The sequence below is a fragment of the Calidris pugnax genome, unplaced genomic scaffold (genome assembly GCF_001431845.1).
Source record: "Calidris pugnax isolate Ruff unplaced genomic scaffold, ASM143184v1 scaffold25, whole genome shotgun sequence".
NCBI lineage: Eukaryota > Metazoa > Chordata > Aves > Charadriiformes > Scolopacidae > Calidris > Calidris pugnax.
This window is the reverse complement of record NW_015090805.1, coordinates 5,343,762-5,364,143: the sequence shown is the minus strand read 5'-3', so window position 1 is coordinate 5,364,143 and position 20,382 is coordinate 5,343,762. Positions and strand designations below refer to the sequence as shown.

Genomic DNA, 20,382 nt, shown 5'->3' with positions numbered 1-20,382 from the left:
CATACAATGAAAACAAAAACAAAACAAAAATTTCTAATTATGTAAATGAAAACAGTCAATGTTTTCAAGAATGTCACAATCTTATTGGAGGTTTCTGCCAAACAGAACTTCTGCCAGAAGAAGTTAAATCTATCAGAAAAAAAAACAAAACAACCAACAATTTCTTTAGATCAACATCAAAACAAAAGGGATGTCTAGTCAAAACTCTAAGCCATAAATTCGAATATCAAATAAATCACAGCCAACAGAACATAAAGATCTTCTCACCTCCTCAGGTCTGAATGTCCTGAAAAGCCCACCTTGGCAGCATTAGACTTGGCATCATTCAGTCTGCTCCAGTCTTAAAATTAACCACGACTCATTTGGTGCACTGAAGTTTATGGAAATCCTTACAGGGTTTTTTTGTTGCGCTCGCCTATAAATTGCATTGTCTTCTTAAGGCTTCCTGTCCTGCAAACAGAGGCACTAGCACAGAGATTCAACTGAGATTGTTTTCCCCCTCTTCTGCTGCTTTTATTTAACACACACACACACACACAAAAAAAAAAAAAAAAAAAGGTTCTGACAGACAAATTTTGGAACACTAAGTGAAAGGCTGACTTAGTTAACAACATCCATAAAACTCCTCAAGATTTTCCACAATACATATTAAAATAAAAAAAAAAAAAAAAAAAAAAAGGGAGAGAGAGAACTGGTAGAAGTTCCTTACAGGAGTTGGAAGAGGACATCTGCAGGCAATTTAACATGAGGGTTTGTTTCTGTGTCAGCTGGCAACCCCTGGATAACTCTGTCATGTAACTTATATGCTAAAACATGATGTAGGACAACCAGTGAGATGGGTAAATATGGCAGCACATCAGTTTTATTTGATTAAGATTTATACTTTTGCAAAGGGAGCAGCCCTGCCATAAACTATGAAAACAAATACAACCCTGCAGCCGAGAGGACATCCCACCCTGCTGCACCCCACCAACCCTGCTGCACCCCAACAGCGCTGATCTTCAACAAACCCACCTCCCACTGCAGTCCAGGATGGTCTCTCCCTTCCTTCCAAGACAATTTCAACAGCAACAGAAAACAGTTATTTTTCAGATGAGGAGGGAAATGTCTCCATTTCTTTTGTGAGAAGCCATCCCTCACACCAGCCCCTTTTTGGTTCAGTGAGGGTCCAGCTTATCCTCCTTCTCAGCAGAATGTGGAAGGGCTCATAGCAAGCATGAGGCCGAGCCTGCAGTTTGTGCCTCAGTTCACTGCTTCCTGCCGATTCTGAAAAGCTGCTCAGGAACATCAACTGGTATCCAAAGAGAGCTCTGGAGATAACCCAGCTCACAAAGTCCCCCCACTCCATGTGTTTAACTTCCTCCCAATTAGAGGAATCTGGTCAAGTGAGGAATGCTCATCCATTCTGGTTCCACTTCTGTGCTTGCATCAGATCTTATGTATTTTGACATTTATAGCCACGCATTTGAACTGAGGCACTGATTAGATTCAATTGTTAAAATTACCTTCCTCCCCCTTCCTCTTTGTGTACATGCTTCAGTTTGAATTATTAGCAATTTAAAAATCAATCTTGCAGTTAAATGTTTAATGATATAATTGCTTCTGTTGCCTAAATTTGTTTAGTTTGTTCTTCATTAGCATGTAATAACTGAAAGTATATTTTCCTCTGTCTGAGTTAATAATGTTTCTGCGATGGCTCACGTGCCGTTAGCTGACTGGCTGCAGTTCTAGGACAACTCAGAGAGAACTGGAAAGAAGCCGTAACTACGGAGTAGGTGGCTTCCTTTCGTTTCTCTAACTGAATGAATTTGAATTCTCAGTTGGCCTCCACTTCAAGGTTTAAACATTTTTTTTTGTTCATTCTGAGTTCATTTTGAGGGCCTCTTAGTCTAAACGTCAGCCAGAGAAGCTCTGCTGTCCCAAACCTGGACACACGTGCCAGATGGGTCCATGCCACCCAGCATCCAGTGCTCTGCAGCCCTTGTCCCCAGATCTTCTCTGCGGAGAGGCCCTACAGGAGGCCTGCTCACCTAACACAGGTTTTGCAAGGAAACTTGGAAGCTGGGAAGAAGGCAGCTTAGCCTGTCTCCCGCTGATGACAAAGCAAGGACTGCGCCCCAAGTGTCTTCAGACATCGCCTGTGGTTCTGCTGTGCAGATCTCCGCCCTGCCCTGACATCCAGACTCAGGTTTGGGACACAGCTGCTCCTGCACAGCCTGTCATCTACTCCCTGGTTTCCAAAGGATTACTACACTTGTGTAAAATGTCATCTTGATGTGACTACATTGCTTTTGGATTTAGAGCTGGCTTGTTTGGAAAAGGCTTGGGTGTACCCCTAGTTCTGCGTTACATGTTGAGGATATGTCATGTAAGATGGGATTCAGTCCATACAATGAAAAGCCTTCTACAAGTCCCCCTGTGCCTAATGTAACTACCCCTGAGTGTCTCTGTGAACAGTGGAAGATAAAGGTGCTTTCCAAGGACAAGTCACCCATTCTCTAAACAGGAGACCCAGAAACTCCTTAAAGTAAATACCAATCAAAAGCAGTTAAAGCTAGGTAGGCATCTCGTCCAGCACATCCTCAGGCTCTCCCTGATCATTTGCCATTTTAAAGTTATCCCATCTTATTCTGTTTTTCCTCCCCGCAGGGCACAAAGCGAGTGTTACCGTTCGTAACGCCAGGCCCCGTGACAGACCAGAAAGCATAGAACACAGAGGTAAAAAAGGGTTACATGTTTGGGAACAGAGCCCCCTCTCCTACTCCCAGCTGTTCCCTGAGGGGCAGTGGCAACAACCTCTAGTGCAGGTTCAGATTTCTGCAGCAGTGAGACTACCCCTGATTTAAGACAGTGTACCCCAATCCAAGAAGCATGGGCGGTGCTCAGCCCACGGGAAACAGCATTTCTCATGTTTGCAGGATTCTTCCTGCGTTATTCTCAGCCCTGGTATCTGCCAGGTTTCTGGGTTCATGGAAAATCTCTATATATGACCAAGGCAGTATAGACAAAGAATTATGTCAGCTCATCCTGGAAGGCCCACGGCACACCGCTGATTTATCTACCTCCTTTTGAGCGCTACTTTGCTGATTTTGAAATAGCAGGTTACAGTGTCCTACCAAACTATTGCTGCTCTGCAAGGAGATGATAATGACTGCCAGCAAGTTTATCTCTGATCCAAGGTAATCACAGCAATATGAAATATATAATGCACATGCCAAACACTCTTTTCAGGCCTCAGCAGCGCAAGAAATTGATCCATGTCACAAAAACAACACTGGCAGCAAGAGAAGTACTGGCCTAGGGATGTAGGGGATGTATTACAGTAAAACTCACCCACATTAGTTGAATTTAACCATAGTGTAGATACGGAGGGTAACATTTGGGTTTTGCAGGTTATTAGGCATCGAAAAGCTGTATTTCTGAGCTGGACCTGGTAGTGAAGGGAGTACACTGTAGAGCCTGCTGGGTACAGGGCTCACTGACAAGACAGACATGAGAATTGAGGCAGACAACAGTGGTCCTGTCATCCTTTCTGTTCTTCCAGGGAAAACAGGACAGGGTGCACATTTTCAATAAAAAAAACCCCACAAATTGCACCAAAAATACACCTATGGTATATAATCAGTTTCTCTTTCTAATGAAACAAGCCTGGAAATACCCAAATACTGACTACTGTCTTGAGCCAAAGAAGATATGTTTTTCACAGCAAGAATTTGCATTGGCCTGGGAAAGAACACTGAGAGTGTCTGACAGAATAACGGGCAAGGACTTATGGCAAACGATAAAATAGTAAGTTGGTGGAAGGTATCTAATCAAACACCCATAGCTCTTTATGAGGTAATGTCTGTATTAATAATCTAAAGAAGGGGATTAAACAGCACATCAGCAAAAGACATTACACCCTAAGTCAACTTTGGGACACCAACAGGACTGCTGAAATAGTCCAAAAGAGTCTTGAGGAGATTAGAACATGGGTAGGAAATAATGAAGCAAGATCTTAGATTTAAGGAGGTTGGTTGTCAGTATGAGTATGCAGTATGAGATCCAAAAGAAGGGGAGAGGGGAAGAGAGAGAGAAGGGAGAGTGAGAGAGAGAAGGGATTAATTTTTGACCATCATGTGCAGAGGAAACACATTACCAAGTCCAAGGAAAGCATCTCTCCTTTTTTGTGGGCTGCAGGAGCAACAGCCCCTGGAGTACGCTTCCAGCTCTAGGAAGCGTTAACAGAAGGATAATAACGTGGTGATTCGTGACCAAGGGGCAAGTACGGATGACAGCAGGGCTGGATGCAGCTGCAGTGGTGATGGGGAGGAAGGCTGCCTGGCCCCCATCACCTGAAACAGACTGTGACCAGAACTAATGTGGACAGGCTGTGGGATGCTTGGCAAACCTCCCCTGAGCTCTCCCTATAAATCTCCCTCTTTAAGAAGATGAGGAGGAGCAAAAGCAGTGTGAAATTAAAGGAGTTTGGATCTGCAGAGAGCAGATACACAAAAGCTGGTCAAAGAGAAGACCAGGGTGGCTGTGTATGAGGAAATGCTTCATAGTAATGAGTCATGGGGAATAATTTCTCAAGAAAGGTTAAAGATGACCGATTGCTTGGGATATTTGTGGCCAGATCAAGGTAAAATGCAAATCCAATGTACATTAAACAGTAATCTCTGCACATCTTTAGCATTTGCATTGTATATTTGTGTGAGGATACTCCTGGGCATGTGGTTTCTGTAACCACTTGTCAAGGAAGGAGGAGACTGTCATTACAGCCTCTAGGAAACCCAAGGCTGCCCAAGCGCCATGCTGGTGGAGCCCCCCGAAGCAGACTTTCTTGCATCCCTTCCCTTCAGTGCTCTCACTGCGGCCACATGCACAAGGCCTGCTCTTGAAGACATGAAACACTGCACAGACACTTGGGCTACTAGAGTTGCTGGCCCGGTCTGCTGGGATGGCCAGGACCTAAGGAGGAGACATTTACTTTGGCAGCAGGTTTGATAGAGATTTACAGGCAGCAAAACAAGCCTGCAATTTGGGAAGCCTCCGTCCCACTTCAGGCCCTAGAGAGGAGGAAGAGGAAGGGGAGGAATCTTTTTTCTCAGTTTTTGTCCCCTTTTTGTCCTTGTCCCCGTCTGTCCTATTTGTCCTTCCCAACTTCTTCTTATAACTTCTCCAGACCCTTAGCTTGCCACCCAGGCTCTAGTTTCCAGGACCATCCATTTTATGATTTCTACCCATCAGCAGTAGAAATGTCCAGACTTTTAACCATCTGGCAGACTGCAGAAATGAGATTTGAACACATCTGACTCCACATAACAAAGGGTTAGTGTAAAGCATATATATCAGCCAGAGCATTGAAAATGCATTTGGTACTCTTTAGTTTGCTCTTTCCTGCTTATGAAAAAGATAATTTTTGTTTAAAAATGGCCTCACTTAAGGAATTATCCATGCCATTAGTCCCCAGAACAATAGAGATTAAAGTCTCTAGACCATCCCCTATCAAAATAACATACTTTTCTTTGAACATGTCATTAACACTGTTTCCCATCTGGCTGTTGGCAGCAATCTTGGATTTGCTCCGAATTGCTGAAAGTTCATCAATTATAGTACACAGAAGCCATTATCTCTCTTTTCCTTTAGCAAGGAGGTATTTCCTCAGGCAGAGAGAAGGAGGGAGAGTTCAAGAGAAAAGAAAGAAGAAAGAAGAAAGAAAAAAAAAAAAAAACAGAATAATTTACTCATGTAAAGTCTATGGCAATCACTTGGTTACAATCCAGAATTCATAACTTCTGAGAAGTAAACCACAATTTCTGCATATAAGGAGAGTCTAGCTTTCAAATACAGTAGGGATTTTGCCATTATTACAGGTAACTGATGTATGCTGACAGGTGATGAAAATAACACGGCAGATTTTAAGCCTGGCACTTTGGGGGCTTGGGGAATGAGTGCTGGTGTGGAGGAGTGTCACCCACATTCATGATAAACTCAGTTTCTTTATTTATGAGAACCCAGAGTAAACCATGGCTATCGTTCAAACAAGATTTAGCAACTGTGATCCAGCTAGCATAATTAGTAATAAGTATAGTGAAATTGAAGCAGTGGTGTTATCCTGTCAGTACAAAAGCAGGGGAAGAGCTTTTAAAGTTTTGCCAGAATAATGAATGAAGTACACAGTGAGGGGTAAGCAAAGAGGATGGGATGTACAGCTACTCAGCAATAGCAGCTTCAGGGACTGCTGATACAGATGCTTTTTCACATCTGTCACTAAGGGACATTTGTAACCCACAAGATGAGAGCATGCATGCAGCAGTTATCCTGGAGCAGCTGTCAGACACCAAGTTTGCAGCCCAGATAACCCACAGTAGCTTGTTCACCGCTGTGCACTGGGGCTAAAGGCACTGTCTCTCAGCTAGAGGCCAGTGCAGGCAATATGTCCATGGGATCATCATTGATTCATACCTGTGGGAGGTTTGGCTCTTTAGCCAACAACCATCAGGAGCAGTTATTCCATATTTTGCTCAGAGAAGTTGTGGGTGGCCCATCCCCTGAAGTGTTGAAGGCCAGGCTGGATGGGGCTTTGAGCAACCTGGTCTAGTGGGAGGTGTCCCTGCCCATGGCAGGGGGGTAGGAACTAGATGATCTTTAAGGTCCCTTCCAACCCAAACCATTCCATGATTCTATGGTTTTCTGGAGGGGATGGGAGTACATTATCAAACCGACTCCAGGGGTGATACACTGTGATACAGTAGTATTACATAATCCAAATGGATTGCCTACTCAAGTAGGCTGCAATGTGTCTGCCATTAGCTTACTTCACATGTGACTTTGGGCAAAGCTCTTTATATCTTTGGCTTAGATTTCCATGCTCTCACTCTTAGCTGAGCTGCCCAAACATCATTTTATAAGCAATGAAAGAAGTACTTCAGCAATGCAAAGAATCCACAAAGACTAGGCTCCTAGCTTAGTCAAGACCCTAAAAAGACATAGGCAGAAAAGCCTGGCTTTATCCTCCTTATCCTGGAGGATAATACTAATTCTATCCTCCTTTGCTTCTTGTCCTCCTTGCCCATTCAAGCAGAGTCTGCATTGTGCATACAAAACTGCCAGCGTAAAGAAGTCTTGGATCCTATTTAGAGACTCTACAATTCCAGGAAAAATAACAGATTATATCAGACCCAGAACATGTTCCTTAATGAATAATACCAGTTTAAAAAAAAAACACAATGAATTAACCATAACACAACAGATTAGGTACATCCAGCAACATCTCTACACTGCCACAATATGAAATCCAACATATTATTTGGCCAGAAAAGGAGCTCTGGCATCAGGTTCTGTAATACTTCCAATGACAGTATGGGTTGCTGTACAGGGAAATGTGCATGTGCAACCTAATTCATAGCCCAGGCACATAAGTGCTAAATTTAGGAGTAATTTTCAGAAACAGCTATGGAGTAATTCTTTAATTTCTTCTGAGAAAATAGGTTTTCCTTTGTTGTAATATTAGGTATGATTTTCAAAGTTGATCTGAGAAAATAGGTTTTCCTTTGTTGTAATACTAGGTATGATTTTCAAACCATTCAGAGGCAACGACCTCTAGTTAATTGACAGAACAATTGAGGTTGTATGGATACAGACCATCTGAATTTGACTCAAAGTGTCTAATACTAATTTTTTATAAAAAATTTCCTCTTTGATTAAGCTATCTATCTGGGACATGAAGTGTCTCTGTTGTTCAACTTCTACAAGACAAAAGCATGCTATGCAACCCAGAAGGACCTCTGTTCAGTAGCAGGAAAGACTGATTTCAAAGTAGCACACATAAGAACTCACATAATGCAAATGAAATCACTCTTTCTGAGAAAAAAAAAAGATGTCTCTGAATATTCATATTGCCATATTCATTTATATTTAGCATTAATTTTCTGCACATGTTCAAGCAGAAAACTTAAATCTTAAAATCTGTCAAATCTTAATAATTCAGGCACTTCCTAGAAAGTGATCTTCAAAGCTACAGCTTTAAATGTGCATGAATGAGGCTGTGTCTGCTTATTCAAGAAAATAAAAGCAACAATACCATGTGAATACCTGACGGAGTACAGTTAATTAAACAAAACCTTATCAAGGATGACTATAATGAACCCAATTTGTCCCATTCACATCATCTCATCAGCAATGAGAGACAGAAAAGACCACCCCACCAAATAGCCTTTCCCTCCATGTCCCACGCACTATACCTTTCTCATGGCTTATTTTTAAGAATGTAGTTATATCCACTTTAAAGTCTAAACGAACAGAGCATCCATGACAGCTTTCTGAAGAATGTGTTTAGACCAAGGCAGACTCTAATGACATAAACAGAAATGTGAAAGATTTGATGTCTAGTCGGCTAGCTTTCCTATACCAAACACAGTATTAAAGTAATTGCCTTCCTTTCACCCTTTTTCAATGTAACAGCACTTTCTGTATGCTGTTCTGCTGAAAATAGGCTCCTACAAGTTCCCTTGAAGACATCATTACTGACATTTTTACGCAGTTCTCTTTTACTTACTGTAATAAGATGCCTGCATACCCAGCCTTGCCCTCTCAAACTCTAACTCCCATGGTTAAATAAACCTGCATCAGATACTAGTTTGGCAAAAAGCATTAAACTGAGTTCTTCCCGATGTTATTTCTGGCGCTGTAGACAGTTAGACAGCATAAATAGGTACTAAATCCCTTTGGATTTTTTGAAGCCTTACTGGTTGAAATCCAGGTGATGAGACACGTTGAGGCAAGACTGCCGATGGGAGGGGGGAAGGTGTTTTTCTGCTCTTTCCATAAAAACAACTGAGGACCAGAAGACTGTTAAAGTGATGGGTTTTGTAAAACTTGGAGAGAGGGAAGGGACAAGCTCTCATACTACTGCTAGTCATCCTAGAATCTAAACACAATCCAGAAATGCTGTAGGGAGATATACAGAGAGGTTCTTTCATTCACTACCTTTATACAGGAAAAGTGAGTTGTTTAAAATAATATTTAATTTTTATTCAGCTAAAAATAAGTTGTAATGAAGCTTTTCTATAGAGAGCTGCTGACTGGTAGATAGCAGTCAACTGAGAAGAAACTCCATGAAAGAAGTTGTACAAAAATGTAACTAGAAGAAAAGACTGAAAGACAGACAGACAGAAAGGCAGTCAGTCAGAAAGAATAAAAGAAAACTTTTCATTTACAGCTTGCTTAGCATGGCTGATCTATTTATTTAACTACAGCAATCTTATTACAACAGCAGTATTTTCCGTTTTTCCATACAGTTTCATCAAATTGTTTGCATGTAAGTTTCAGATGGCTTTTCCCACCTAAGGCATGGCTATACAAGTGTCTTTTTATTTTGCAGAAACTCTAGAAGCAGTCAGGAAACCATTTCCAGTCAAACCCTCTAGACTATGGAGTAATGAGGCTGAAATCGAGTATCCCCCAAACCAGTCAGTTTGTAAGGCTCAAATACTGTTGTTTATGTGCAATGTCCCAAAACGTCTTCTTCTTAGCAGCACACCACCAACTACGCCTGCTAAGTCTAGCAGGTTCCTAGTCTTCAGTCAAGAAGGATAAGAAAAACACTGTAACAATACTTATAGTAATAATAATAGTAACAATACAGTAAAAACAGTATTCCACCTTCTGAAATGTACCAAAAAACAACGCTGTTTTTAAGGCAATAGCACAGTTCAATGTCTACACTCCTATGAATTGTTTCAAAGGGATGCTGGTTTGGCTTTGGATTTTTGCATTATGCTCATTTTCCTTCTTCAGTTGAACTTAATGTTTGCCAGTCACTTTCATGGAGCAGAACAGGGGACATACGAATTCAGTACTTTTCACGTAGGTGTTACTTTATCAAGCATACCAAACATTAAAGGACGATCAAAGGGTTTTAATCTTAGAAAAAGTTATCCTCAAAATATCCACACACTTCAGAGCACATCAGTACAGGTGTCAGCAACAAAGACTGCAGGACTGACTCAGAAAATAGCATATAAATATCAAGGAGTAAAAGAGCCAGTGTGGTGCAGTAGCACAATTTATAAACATACAAGAAAACCTGCAGTATGTATACATATTCTTTAATTTTATGACTCTCAAAACATCTGAGGACTCACAATAAACAGGAAACTAACCTTGATGTGAGCTGCTGGATCTGGGACAGTCTGAATCATGTCCTTTAACAGGCCAACGTGTTTACCAGGAGCTCAGATCCCAAGGCAGCTGCATAACCAAAGAAACAAAAGTCATACGATTATATTTTTTAAATTTATTTTCAATAGAAATCACTTTGACTGATACACATCTTTCCTTCCCCAGACCTCCTTAAGAACCAGTACAGTTGAAGCCCTAAGACATTTCTGTTTCCATACAGTCTGTTTAGGATATATTTCATACAGGAGAAAGCAGTCAGCCTTGAAATTCTCATGGCAAATTGGTCTTCATCTGTAATGGACAATTTTCCTGAAATAAGAACTCTGTGATATGGTCTGCCCTGCACAGCCCTGTTATTCACCCGAGATATCAGGGATTTCCACAATCCCTTCTTCCCAATTTAGAAACATACAGCAGGATTGGGACAGATCTGGAGCTGATATAAATAAGTATCATTTCACTGAAGTTGTGCCCATTTACAATAGCTGCAAATCTGGTCCAGCCGCTCAATTAACAGCACTTCAGAGCATGGATCTTCTGGGATCCCTTATCCATGTCCGGTAATAAAGTACAGAGGGGTTGGGACAGGCGGAGTATATTTGCCCGCATGTGCAGGGGGTGGGAGACCATTAAAACAATTTAAAATAATAACAATATATAATGTAAATAATTTAGAGTACTGCTCAGTAACTAGAACATCAAATAACTGCTAATAAATTGGAATCGATAAGTCAGGAAACTACAAAACACATGGAAAAATGTAGGAACGTGAATGCCATTTAAAGTACTCTGGCTTTTTCTCTGTTCTCCCTAAAAGCCTGGAAATTCCCATTTCTCACGCAAGAGGTTTCCTTTTGCCCATGACCTTGAACTTCTTTCATCTTTTAAAGCAGTGAGGCACTATCAGGAAAAAAAAATCTTTTTCCTCAGTATCAGCTTATTTTCTTTCGTTATCTGTTCTCACATCGACACTAACTTGCAAATCGGACTGCAGATTGCTTTTACCCATTTACTCAGGAGAAGTGCTGATTGACTAACACTGAGTTGCAGCTTGCCCCAGAAGCAGTCCTCATGATGTAAGGGAACAGCTTATAAACTGTGGTACTACACAGTGCAATTAAAGGTATCACCCTTTAGATCTTGGTACATTCCCCGCTTACTACTTAAAGGAGCCAGCTTTGTCCCTCTTCAAATCCATGAAAATTATGTACTTACTTCGATGGCATATTAGAGAAACCCCCAAACAAGCCTAATTCCCATTTTTAACACTTTCCTCAGCTATCTGTGGAGGATCAAATGGGATGCTGATGTCATGGATTTAAGTGAAGATTTTTTTTTCCACAGAACTCAAGTATCTTCAAAAGCAATAGACAGTTGTTTTGGTAAAAGCAAACTTTCAATAGCAATGTTGTTCAGATTTAAGTCCTATAGAAGCACTGACATGCCTTTCAGTTCCCTTCCTCCATTCCCTAGTAAATCCTCGCCCACCACGCCATTAATTGGATTTACGGGATTCATGTTTTCAGCTTTCGAAACATCATACATGGGATCTGGAAACTACTAAATTTCATTTAAACTGAACAGAAAAATATTTTGCACCCAGTCTTAGATTTTCGAAACATCATACATGGGATCTGGAAACTACTAAATTTCATTTAAACTGAACAGAAAAATATTTTGCACCCAGTGTTAGATCATGTTTTCACAGTTTTCCTACTTTAATCACTGTGTTGCCATAACAATACCTCATCTCCAGCAAAGCAGGCTACCCAGGAAAGAGGGTACTTGTCCTGCATCAGTCTTTATTTCTGCCTCTCTAACATCTTTGCTCAGTGTGCACGTATGCACTGTGTCTCTCCTCCATACCCACTTATTTTACTTGGTTAACCCAGATTTCAGAAAAGAGATGGGTTTAGATATATTTTGGGAAGCAACTTCCAACAACATCTAGACAAAGAGAGGGGATTCAATGCTCCATATGGAGCTGGGTACCTCAGCCCCTCTTTGTCCCCCAGAAATGCTGCTTAGTCCTTGCCCCGAAGCCTGTCCCCTGCCCTGGACCAACTGTGTGCCACTTGTCATCGTGGTGGAGACAGAGTACACAGGGCTCCTTGCTCACCCAGCCTGCTACAGCTCAGAGAGCCGCAGAGCTGGAAATGCCTGACAGTGGTGCAGGGATTTCTGCCTCTCCTGAGCTCTCGCTGCCTGGGTGGTTCGCCCAACAAAAGCGGGATTTTGCACTTAGAAAGCACGTGTTGAGCTCAGAAGTGTGGACTCCATTCCAGAAATGCCCCGTGTCACTCCGGGGTGGGAAACAGACTTTTCTTTCAGAGCTCAGACTTGTTTGAAGCTATTGGGGTTTAAGAGAAGTTTTTTGAGAAGTTTTTTTGCCAGGCTCATTCATATCACATCTTTTCCCCAAGAAGACGGATTCTTTATAGAAGAGAAGATGACAGAGAACATTTGCAAACCAGTCGCCAACCCTACACCACATGGTATGGGGATCAAAGACAAGTAAATGTTAGCCTATGTAAATTGGAAAGATGCATATGCAACTGTTCTGGCCATTTGACTTTTCCCCCATACTGCTGTGTAGCAGTGATCCTAAAAGGGGGAATTCTGCTTTAAACTCAACCTTTGGCAGTGTATTCTTCTTTCTCACCTGGACATTCATTTATAGCTGTTCTGAAGTGGGACATGTTCTAGTTTGCAGAAGGCAAGACTTTTGTCTTTTGGAAATTATTATTAAAAAAAGCTGTGACAGTTTGCTTTTTCCAAACAGAAATATAATTTTCATTATTTCAGCTCCACCTTTACTGGCTGGAATTGGAAGCTTCCAGACATCTGGTACTAACTTGCTGAACCAGATGGTATTTATTGCCAGAACCTCCTCCACCCCCACCCCAAATTTCATGCTGGTCATGCTTGTGCTTGACAGTCTGTCACAGGGTCTGCACGTGGGTATGGATTTTACCCTGCATCCCCTGGCTAATATGACTCTAATGCAAGAGCCAAAATGACACTAAAGCCTGGTTTAGGGAGACATAGGTTTCAGGAAACCAAAACAAGGAAATCACAACACAACCTAAAAGTTAAGCACTTGCTTAAGTGCCTTTGTGATTTAGGGCTTATCCCTGGAAGGATATATTCATAGCCATAGAACAGGTTTTCCTATAATTCCCAGCATCCTGAGTCAAGAGTAGCTTTCATTAACCCTGCTTCAGGAGAGCAGAGAGACAGCAGCTGTCCTGGCAGCACTCAAGGGATGGAGCCTACAGCTTCTCCTGGACATTCAGACATTGGAATGGGCTGCCCAGGGAGGCGGTTGAGGCACCATCCCTGGAGGTGGTCAAAAGAAAGGTTGATATAGTGCTGGGAGGTATGGTTTAGTGATGGTTTAGTGATGGTGATGCTTCTTGTTTGTTGTGCGGGTATCTATTTTTGTCAGTTAGGTTGACAGTTGGACAAGATGATCTTTAAGGTCCCTTCCAACCTAGAAGATTCTGTGATTCTGTGGCCAGACGCAAGTCCATCATACCACCAAAATGGAAAAAAGGCCCTGTCGCATAATGAGAAGCCTTCCCACCGCATGAAACAAACAACCGTTCACTGGGTCAGTGGAACCAGTGGGACTGAATGTGTCTGGTCGCCCAACTGGAGCTACAGACCCGCTGTGGGGCCATGGTGCAGTATGGATGGGGAAACCACAGCTTCTCAGTGGAGCTGGAGCACTCGTGTGTTCCCACCCCACAACCAACGTGTGCCCACCAAATGAAAAGAAGCTGTATTTTATTTATGTATGGGGGACAGAGCATTTACTGAGCATGCCCCAAGGGCCCTGGGACAGAAGGCACCAGAGGACAGGCAGGAGACTGCTGGGAAAGCAGAGCAGGCTCACATGCCCTGCCCTCGTCCCAGATAAAAGAGGGTAGCTGGCATCAGGCTGTGGGCAGCATTAAATACGCACAAAAGCATCTGGCTTTTGGTACTGGCTTCCATCCCCCCGAAGCACTCGAAGTATTGTAGAAGAACGACGGCAAGAGTGAAAAGGAGCAATATTGCTACAGTATTGATGGGAGGTACAAATTCCCCTCTGATGTTCAGAACAGATTAAAATATTAAGCTAAAATAGTGTTGTTATACAAAACCAGCCAGACCTGGGTATGCCAGTGCTACCCCACATGGGAGGAGACAGAGAAGCTACGGAGCCTGTTGTCTTTCTGTGCACGCGTGCATGCAGCCCGCGTTTTTGGAGTTATGTAAATACATCAAAGGGTCGCAGAATTATGTACAGCTCTAGAGTTCACCAGATGTGATTACATTTATAGTCATATCAAAAGGATTAGGCTTTTTAATGTACACATATACTGCCAAATTACTGAGAGGCTACGCGTCCCCTCTATATGGGGGGCAGTATACACCCCTCTCTTGTACATTTTCACACTCATGGTAACTTGCAGACAGGGACATACGTCTATTTTTCATAATTTAGCATGCCACGGTCACCTAAAAAAACAGCAGATTCCTCTGGATGTGTTCGACACCCCGCACTAAAGCACTGGGAGAGAGCACGACTGGGCAGCCAGTAAAACTAATGGAAAAAGACTCTGGACCAAGCTCCCAGCAAAGCGAGGCCCACACAGAGCCAGAGCAGAGCTCGGCTGCAGCAAATACAGAAACATGGTCCGTGCTGCTGTTCTGCTGGGGATGAATGTGGCCCGAAGCACTTATCTGCAAAGGGAATGATATTCCAAATACAGCCACAGCGCATATCCAGCACCAGCTAATGAAGGGCTGCTAAATCAACCACAAAAGGTGCCAGAATTGCTGGGGCAGATCCCCGGTGCAGTGACAGCAAGAAGGGTATTAAACTGTTACCCAAGCACAGGGTAACAGGAGAGAGCAGCAGCGAAGCTCTGCCCGTATCACTGCTGCAGGGACAGCAAGAGCCTGCACTTTACAAATATGTGAACATCAGACAGCACGAGAAGCTATCCCTGGCATACAGGGCTGGAGATCTGGGAGGTATGGTTTAGTGATGGTGTTGTTTTTTGTCTGTTGTGCGGGTGTCTATTTTTGTCAAAGTTAGGTTGACGGTTGGACAAGATGATCTTTAAGGTCCCTTCCAACCTAGAAGATTCTGTGATTCTGTGATCTGCACACATGCACAGATACTGACACACGCCCTTGTATGATGAATAATACAGTGTGGCATCGCACTGAACTTCTACCAGCATAACTTGAGGATGTTTACCATTACTCACAGGAGGTGAATCCCTCAACAGTTATGCAGACTATCCCAACTGAGCGCGGGCAGGACTTTCAGACCCCCTCGCACTGCCATGCAACTGTACTTGTCACATATTGTATAAGAACTGATGTTTCTCAGCTGTTGGAGAACATTGGAGTAATAAATTTCTAGATATTTTTTTCAGAAAATCTCCTTTTGTGCATCTGGGTCCTACTGGCACTGGTGAGACAGCGTGTAAAAGAGAGAAAGGTTGGGATATCCCTGGAAGTGTTCAAGACCAGGCTGTATGGGGCTTTGAGCAACCTGATCTAGTGGAAGGTTGAGGGGGCAGGGGGGTCGGAACTTGATGATCTTTAAGGTCGCTTCCAACCTAAACCATTCTATGATTCTCTGATTTTCAAAAGGCAGAAGGAATATAAACCTGCTCTCAGTGGTGTGTAGAAACAGTCTAAGCTCCTGCTGGTGTAGGTTAGAGCTGCACTTCTTTGGTAGATGAACCTTACTGTGGTTTTCAGCATTTCTGTGTTTTGTGGACACCTAAAATCATTCCAGTTATGGTGGGAGCCCTTGTATAGCAAATGTAAGCCAAATTTAGGCTTGCTGCACTTTAGAAGTAGTCTACATATCTGAGGAGCTGCAAGGACTACTAACTGAAAATGAGTGTGCAGTCATTGCCCTAGTGCTGCTTCTGCTTTACTCATCACATAAGGCTTTACTGAAATTTAGTTATTACATTAAGTTATTAAGTTATTTAAATTAAGTCCTTTAAGAGGACTAATAAGAGAAGAGGCAAAATCTTCATCCACTGAAATAAACTGGACTTCTGACACTGTCTGAAGCAGGCCAGAAATTCACCCAGTCTAGCTTAGCTGATACCTGCAACACTCAGGAGCAGAAGGATGTGACAAGCATGCAATTTGGACACCGCTGAACAAACCAACAAACAAAACAATAAGCTTCTTGCACCGCATGGTGCTGTAAGCTTCCACCTCCCCTCCTCTAACACTTCCAGGATTAGAAGAAGGTACCGCAGAGCCAGGCGAGCAGCCGAGAGCCGGCTGAGGAAGACCATGAACTACTCAGCACTGCAGATGCCCGTTTCTGTGGGGAAACTGCTCAAAGAGGAAAAGCCGGTAGTATCTAGTGAAGAAAGGTGCAGAATTGAAGTCACAGGAATGTTTATAATTCAGCGTTTGTAAACTAGGGCTCTGTTGAGCAGGCTGTGAAACACAGCTCTTCCAACCCAGGGCCAATGCTGACAGTAAGCTATTACATAGCAGAGCTGCATGACACGGCCTTAAAGCTTTAATGTTTAACTTGTGGTTGGGTATAACCACTTCAGTTTGTGTTGTTTTTTTTTTAATTTTGTTTCTTTTGTTGTAACTTCTCTGCGTTTCAACAGCCTCAACAATAAAAACCCTGCAGAAAGATCCTGCCACACTCAAGAAATGCCACTGCCAAGGCAGTTCACCTGCAGTCAGCGTGTATCCGCTGTTAGGGTAAGACTCCATGATTGCAAGTGGATACCATGAATAAAACAGCAGTTACAAGAAAACCAAAATAGGAAAAGATGTGTCAAACAATGTTTCTACAACTTTCTATTTTCAATGAAAACTTTTTGTACTCATCCTGTACAACATGAGGACCGTGATGTACTTTTTGTACTCATCCTCATCATGAGGACCAAACTCAATGGATGTGCTGTGCACCGTCTGATGGGCTTCGCTGCAGGAGTGAAGTGATGCTAAGTGGCACTGATAGCTACAACAGTAAATTAGGATCAACAGATCTGGGCTTGGAGAGGTTCCTAACCTGTGAATCTAGTATACTTCTCTTCTGTACCCATGAGCACATTAAATAAAAGGTACGTTCTTTGGGAACAACTCAAATTGAAGAATAACTCATTGACAATTTTCCAATTACATCTCTTAGATAGTTTGGGATCTTTTTTTTTAATGATACGGCATTATTTGTTAAAAAAAATCAGTGAGAAAAACAAAAGCTGAGTGCCTGGTTGGTTTCAGTTCTGGCAGCTAAAAACGGAAAGATTTTTCACTTTCAAGAAACTTCTAAAGAAGTTAATAAAAAAATGAGTCCTAAATCTCTTTTTTTTTTTTTTTCCTGGAAATAAAGAAAACTCCCCCGCCCACCCTCATCCTGAAAGCCTCCCAAGGGTTTGGTTTTATGACTGGCTCATGCTAGTAAGCGCTCTCCCTCACACAATGTTAACACTATTTCTGTCAGTCAGATCAGAGTGCTGATTCTAACTGGCAGCAAATCACCTTCTTTCTGATGGGACTCCCTTCCAGCAGCAGTGGTTTCTCGATGCTGGGGTGTCCCCAGAGCCCCTGGAGTAATGCACGGCAGGAGGGAGCACATCCTGGCTTGGGCTGGTGGGTAGGTAAGACCTGCCCCGTCGGCAGCGGACGTGGGCTTGGCATGGTTCAAGCTGACCGTGAAACCACAACTTGAATATTACCGTAAGCAAGTCAGTAACTGAAGAATAAGCCATGTGTCACCACCTGTTTGTGAAGGCACAGATGGCCAGGGTTTACAGTTAGCTCTGTACTAATAGCAATACTCCAGGTCCTTAACGTCTGTGGGAGCACGCTGATGTGCCTACCCGAAGATGTGTCTATGCCTGTCTCTCCTGGAGCTCATCCAGACTGAGGATGGAAGATGGATTTTCTTTTGGGATACAGAGCTGATCCACATACATTTTTCTTGGACGGGTCAATTCCCTTGCAGGGGAGAGACAGCACATGTTCCCCCTCTGCTTCTCTTCGAATGTGGAGCCGGCGCAGAAGGCACATTTCTACGCTACCACCCAAAAATATCTGTGCGGCTACTGCTTATCTCACGTTCCAGCCCATGATCTCAGGGGAGGATACAGCCCTAAATTAGCTCATTTACAGTAGGAACTTTAGACTACAGCCAAAAATATTTGTTTTTATTAGTACTTCCTATATAGTACGCCTCTGACCAATAACTTGTTTTATTTATTTTTTTGGCGAATTACCATGTTCTTATTCAAAGCCATAATGAGGATTATATATCAATGTGGAATGCAGAGCAGCTATTCCTGAAACTCCCAACTGCATATAAAAGAGTTTGGAATTCCCCAAACACTATCTCTTCAGTCCAGGCCACTTACAAATGTGGTTAACATGAATGAAGTAATATCTTCGGAAAGGAAGGAGACTTTTGAGTCACGTCTGACACATTTAACTACACCAACCACTTTCCATAGCTCAAGGTTTTGACTGTCTATCTTAATACCATGCAGGGGTGTTTGATAATGATTACTCCCTGATGCTTATCCTGTTACAGGATACTTATACACATGCACGGGATACCAAGGGGAGAGTAACGAATGAATTCAAGACTTTGTGCTCTCCAAGTGGAAAACCACGGAGGTCACCAGAAAAGTTCCCGGATCAAGTAAAACTCCTACTTGGTGCACTTTGCTGCTTTTCTGTTTCATGCTAGAGCTGCCCTGTCAGATTTCTGTGTTTAATTACTCAGACTCAGCTCAACTCCATGCTTAGCTGAAGGTGTCCACCAGTCAGCTCCACAACAGCAAGACACACAGCCACAAAGTAACCACCACGTAATTTCTGTCCTGCAGACTATAATTATGGACCTTAGTGCTTTACAGAAATATGACTTTCCAAAGAAAAAACAGTGCATTGTAGAAAAAGCAGGATGACATCAGGAGAGATATATAGTGACAAATAGTAGTTTCTAATTTACATTAATTCCACTATTAAAGCCCAAGCCTGTTTCAAACATTTTAACCAATGCTCCACTTAAAATTACATCTGTGGAAAGATAAACTCAGTGTTGTCAAAAGAATTAATAACAAATGATTCTGAGGCTGAAATCAGAAGCTAAGGAAAACTAATATCTCTTTTTGAAAGATAAAAGCAAATGAAAGTGTTTTAGAAATTGAAACACGAAGATCCAATTCAATAATATCAAATTACATATCAACCTCCCATGGTGTGTGTTATCAGCTCCTTCAACTCTTCCTTGGATAGTGCTTCTTGGACTTTAAGGCCACTTGTTTGACAAAGATTTGTGGATTAGCCAATATTGGCATTCTGCACTCAGTTCTGGTACCTGAATTTTCCAAGTCAGAGTGCGAACCTGAAGGACAGATGATGTACAGGAGATTAGACTGGATGCTCCAGCTGCCCTCTAGCTGCCAGATATCTATGCCTCTATTTTCCATTTTGTTCACAAAAGATCTCTTTCTAATAAGCCCATGGAAAGTGGTAGGCAAGAATCAGTGTAAGTTTTGCACCACAGACAGTGTTCAGGTGATACACTCATATTTTCAAACTCATTTAAGCATCTAGGAAAAACGGATGGCATATACATAATAAGCAGAAAACAGTAGTATTTTTAAAAAGTCATAAATAATTGTGTGAACACTTCACAGACTTCCTGAAGCTAACTACTTGATTAAATTCGCATAATCAGAAATTACACACACCATGCATTTTCAGTAATTACTGACTACATTAGACTAGTACATTATTTACTGCAGATTATCCAACAGTTCTGCCAAAGCTAGAAAAGCCCTGAATTGTTACAGTTAAAAGCAATACCTAAAATCTGAAGAATCTTAAATTAGATTTATGGGAGAACTAAAGTGTAATGTCACTTAGCTTAGAAATACATCAGCAAGAAATAAAAAATAGTTAACATTTTCTCTGCTTTCAATAAATTTCCTCGGTTGTCATATTCAAGAAACATATATGCTGTTCAGGAACAGAATGTACTGGCACTGAATCTGTTGCATGCGAGCGCTCGCTTTGGGGATGCAACGAATGTTTCAGTAATCTGCACTGGAAAGTTGTTCTCCTTTTTTTTCCCTTTAGGTTTCTGGGGGATAGCCACTCACTGAAGTACACTGCCAATCCCTATCGCAGAGAAAATGCCCACAGAAATTTGGGCAC

The 20,382-nt window shown here is 42.2% G+C and overlaps 1 protein-coding gene across 4 annotated transcripts in view; it reads right to left on the bottom strand.

The window, feature by feature from the left end:
- Window positions 1-10,236, bottom strand: part of ERG (v-ets avian erythroblastosis virus E26 oncogene homolog) — a 110,160-nt gene extending 99,924 nt beyond the window's left edge. For all 4 annotated transcript variants that reach the window (XM_014938248.1, XM_014938250.1, XM_014938251.1 and 1 more), the window contains exon 1: window positions 10,149-10,236. In XM_014938248.1, coding sequence (XP_014793734.1) covers window positions 10,149-10,187 — 39 coding nt within the window. In that variant the 5' untranslated portion in view covers window positions 10,188-10,236. The remainder of the gene's footprint in view (window positions 1-10,148) is intronic.
- Window positions 10,237-20,382: the final 10,146 nt, after the last annotated feature.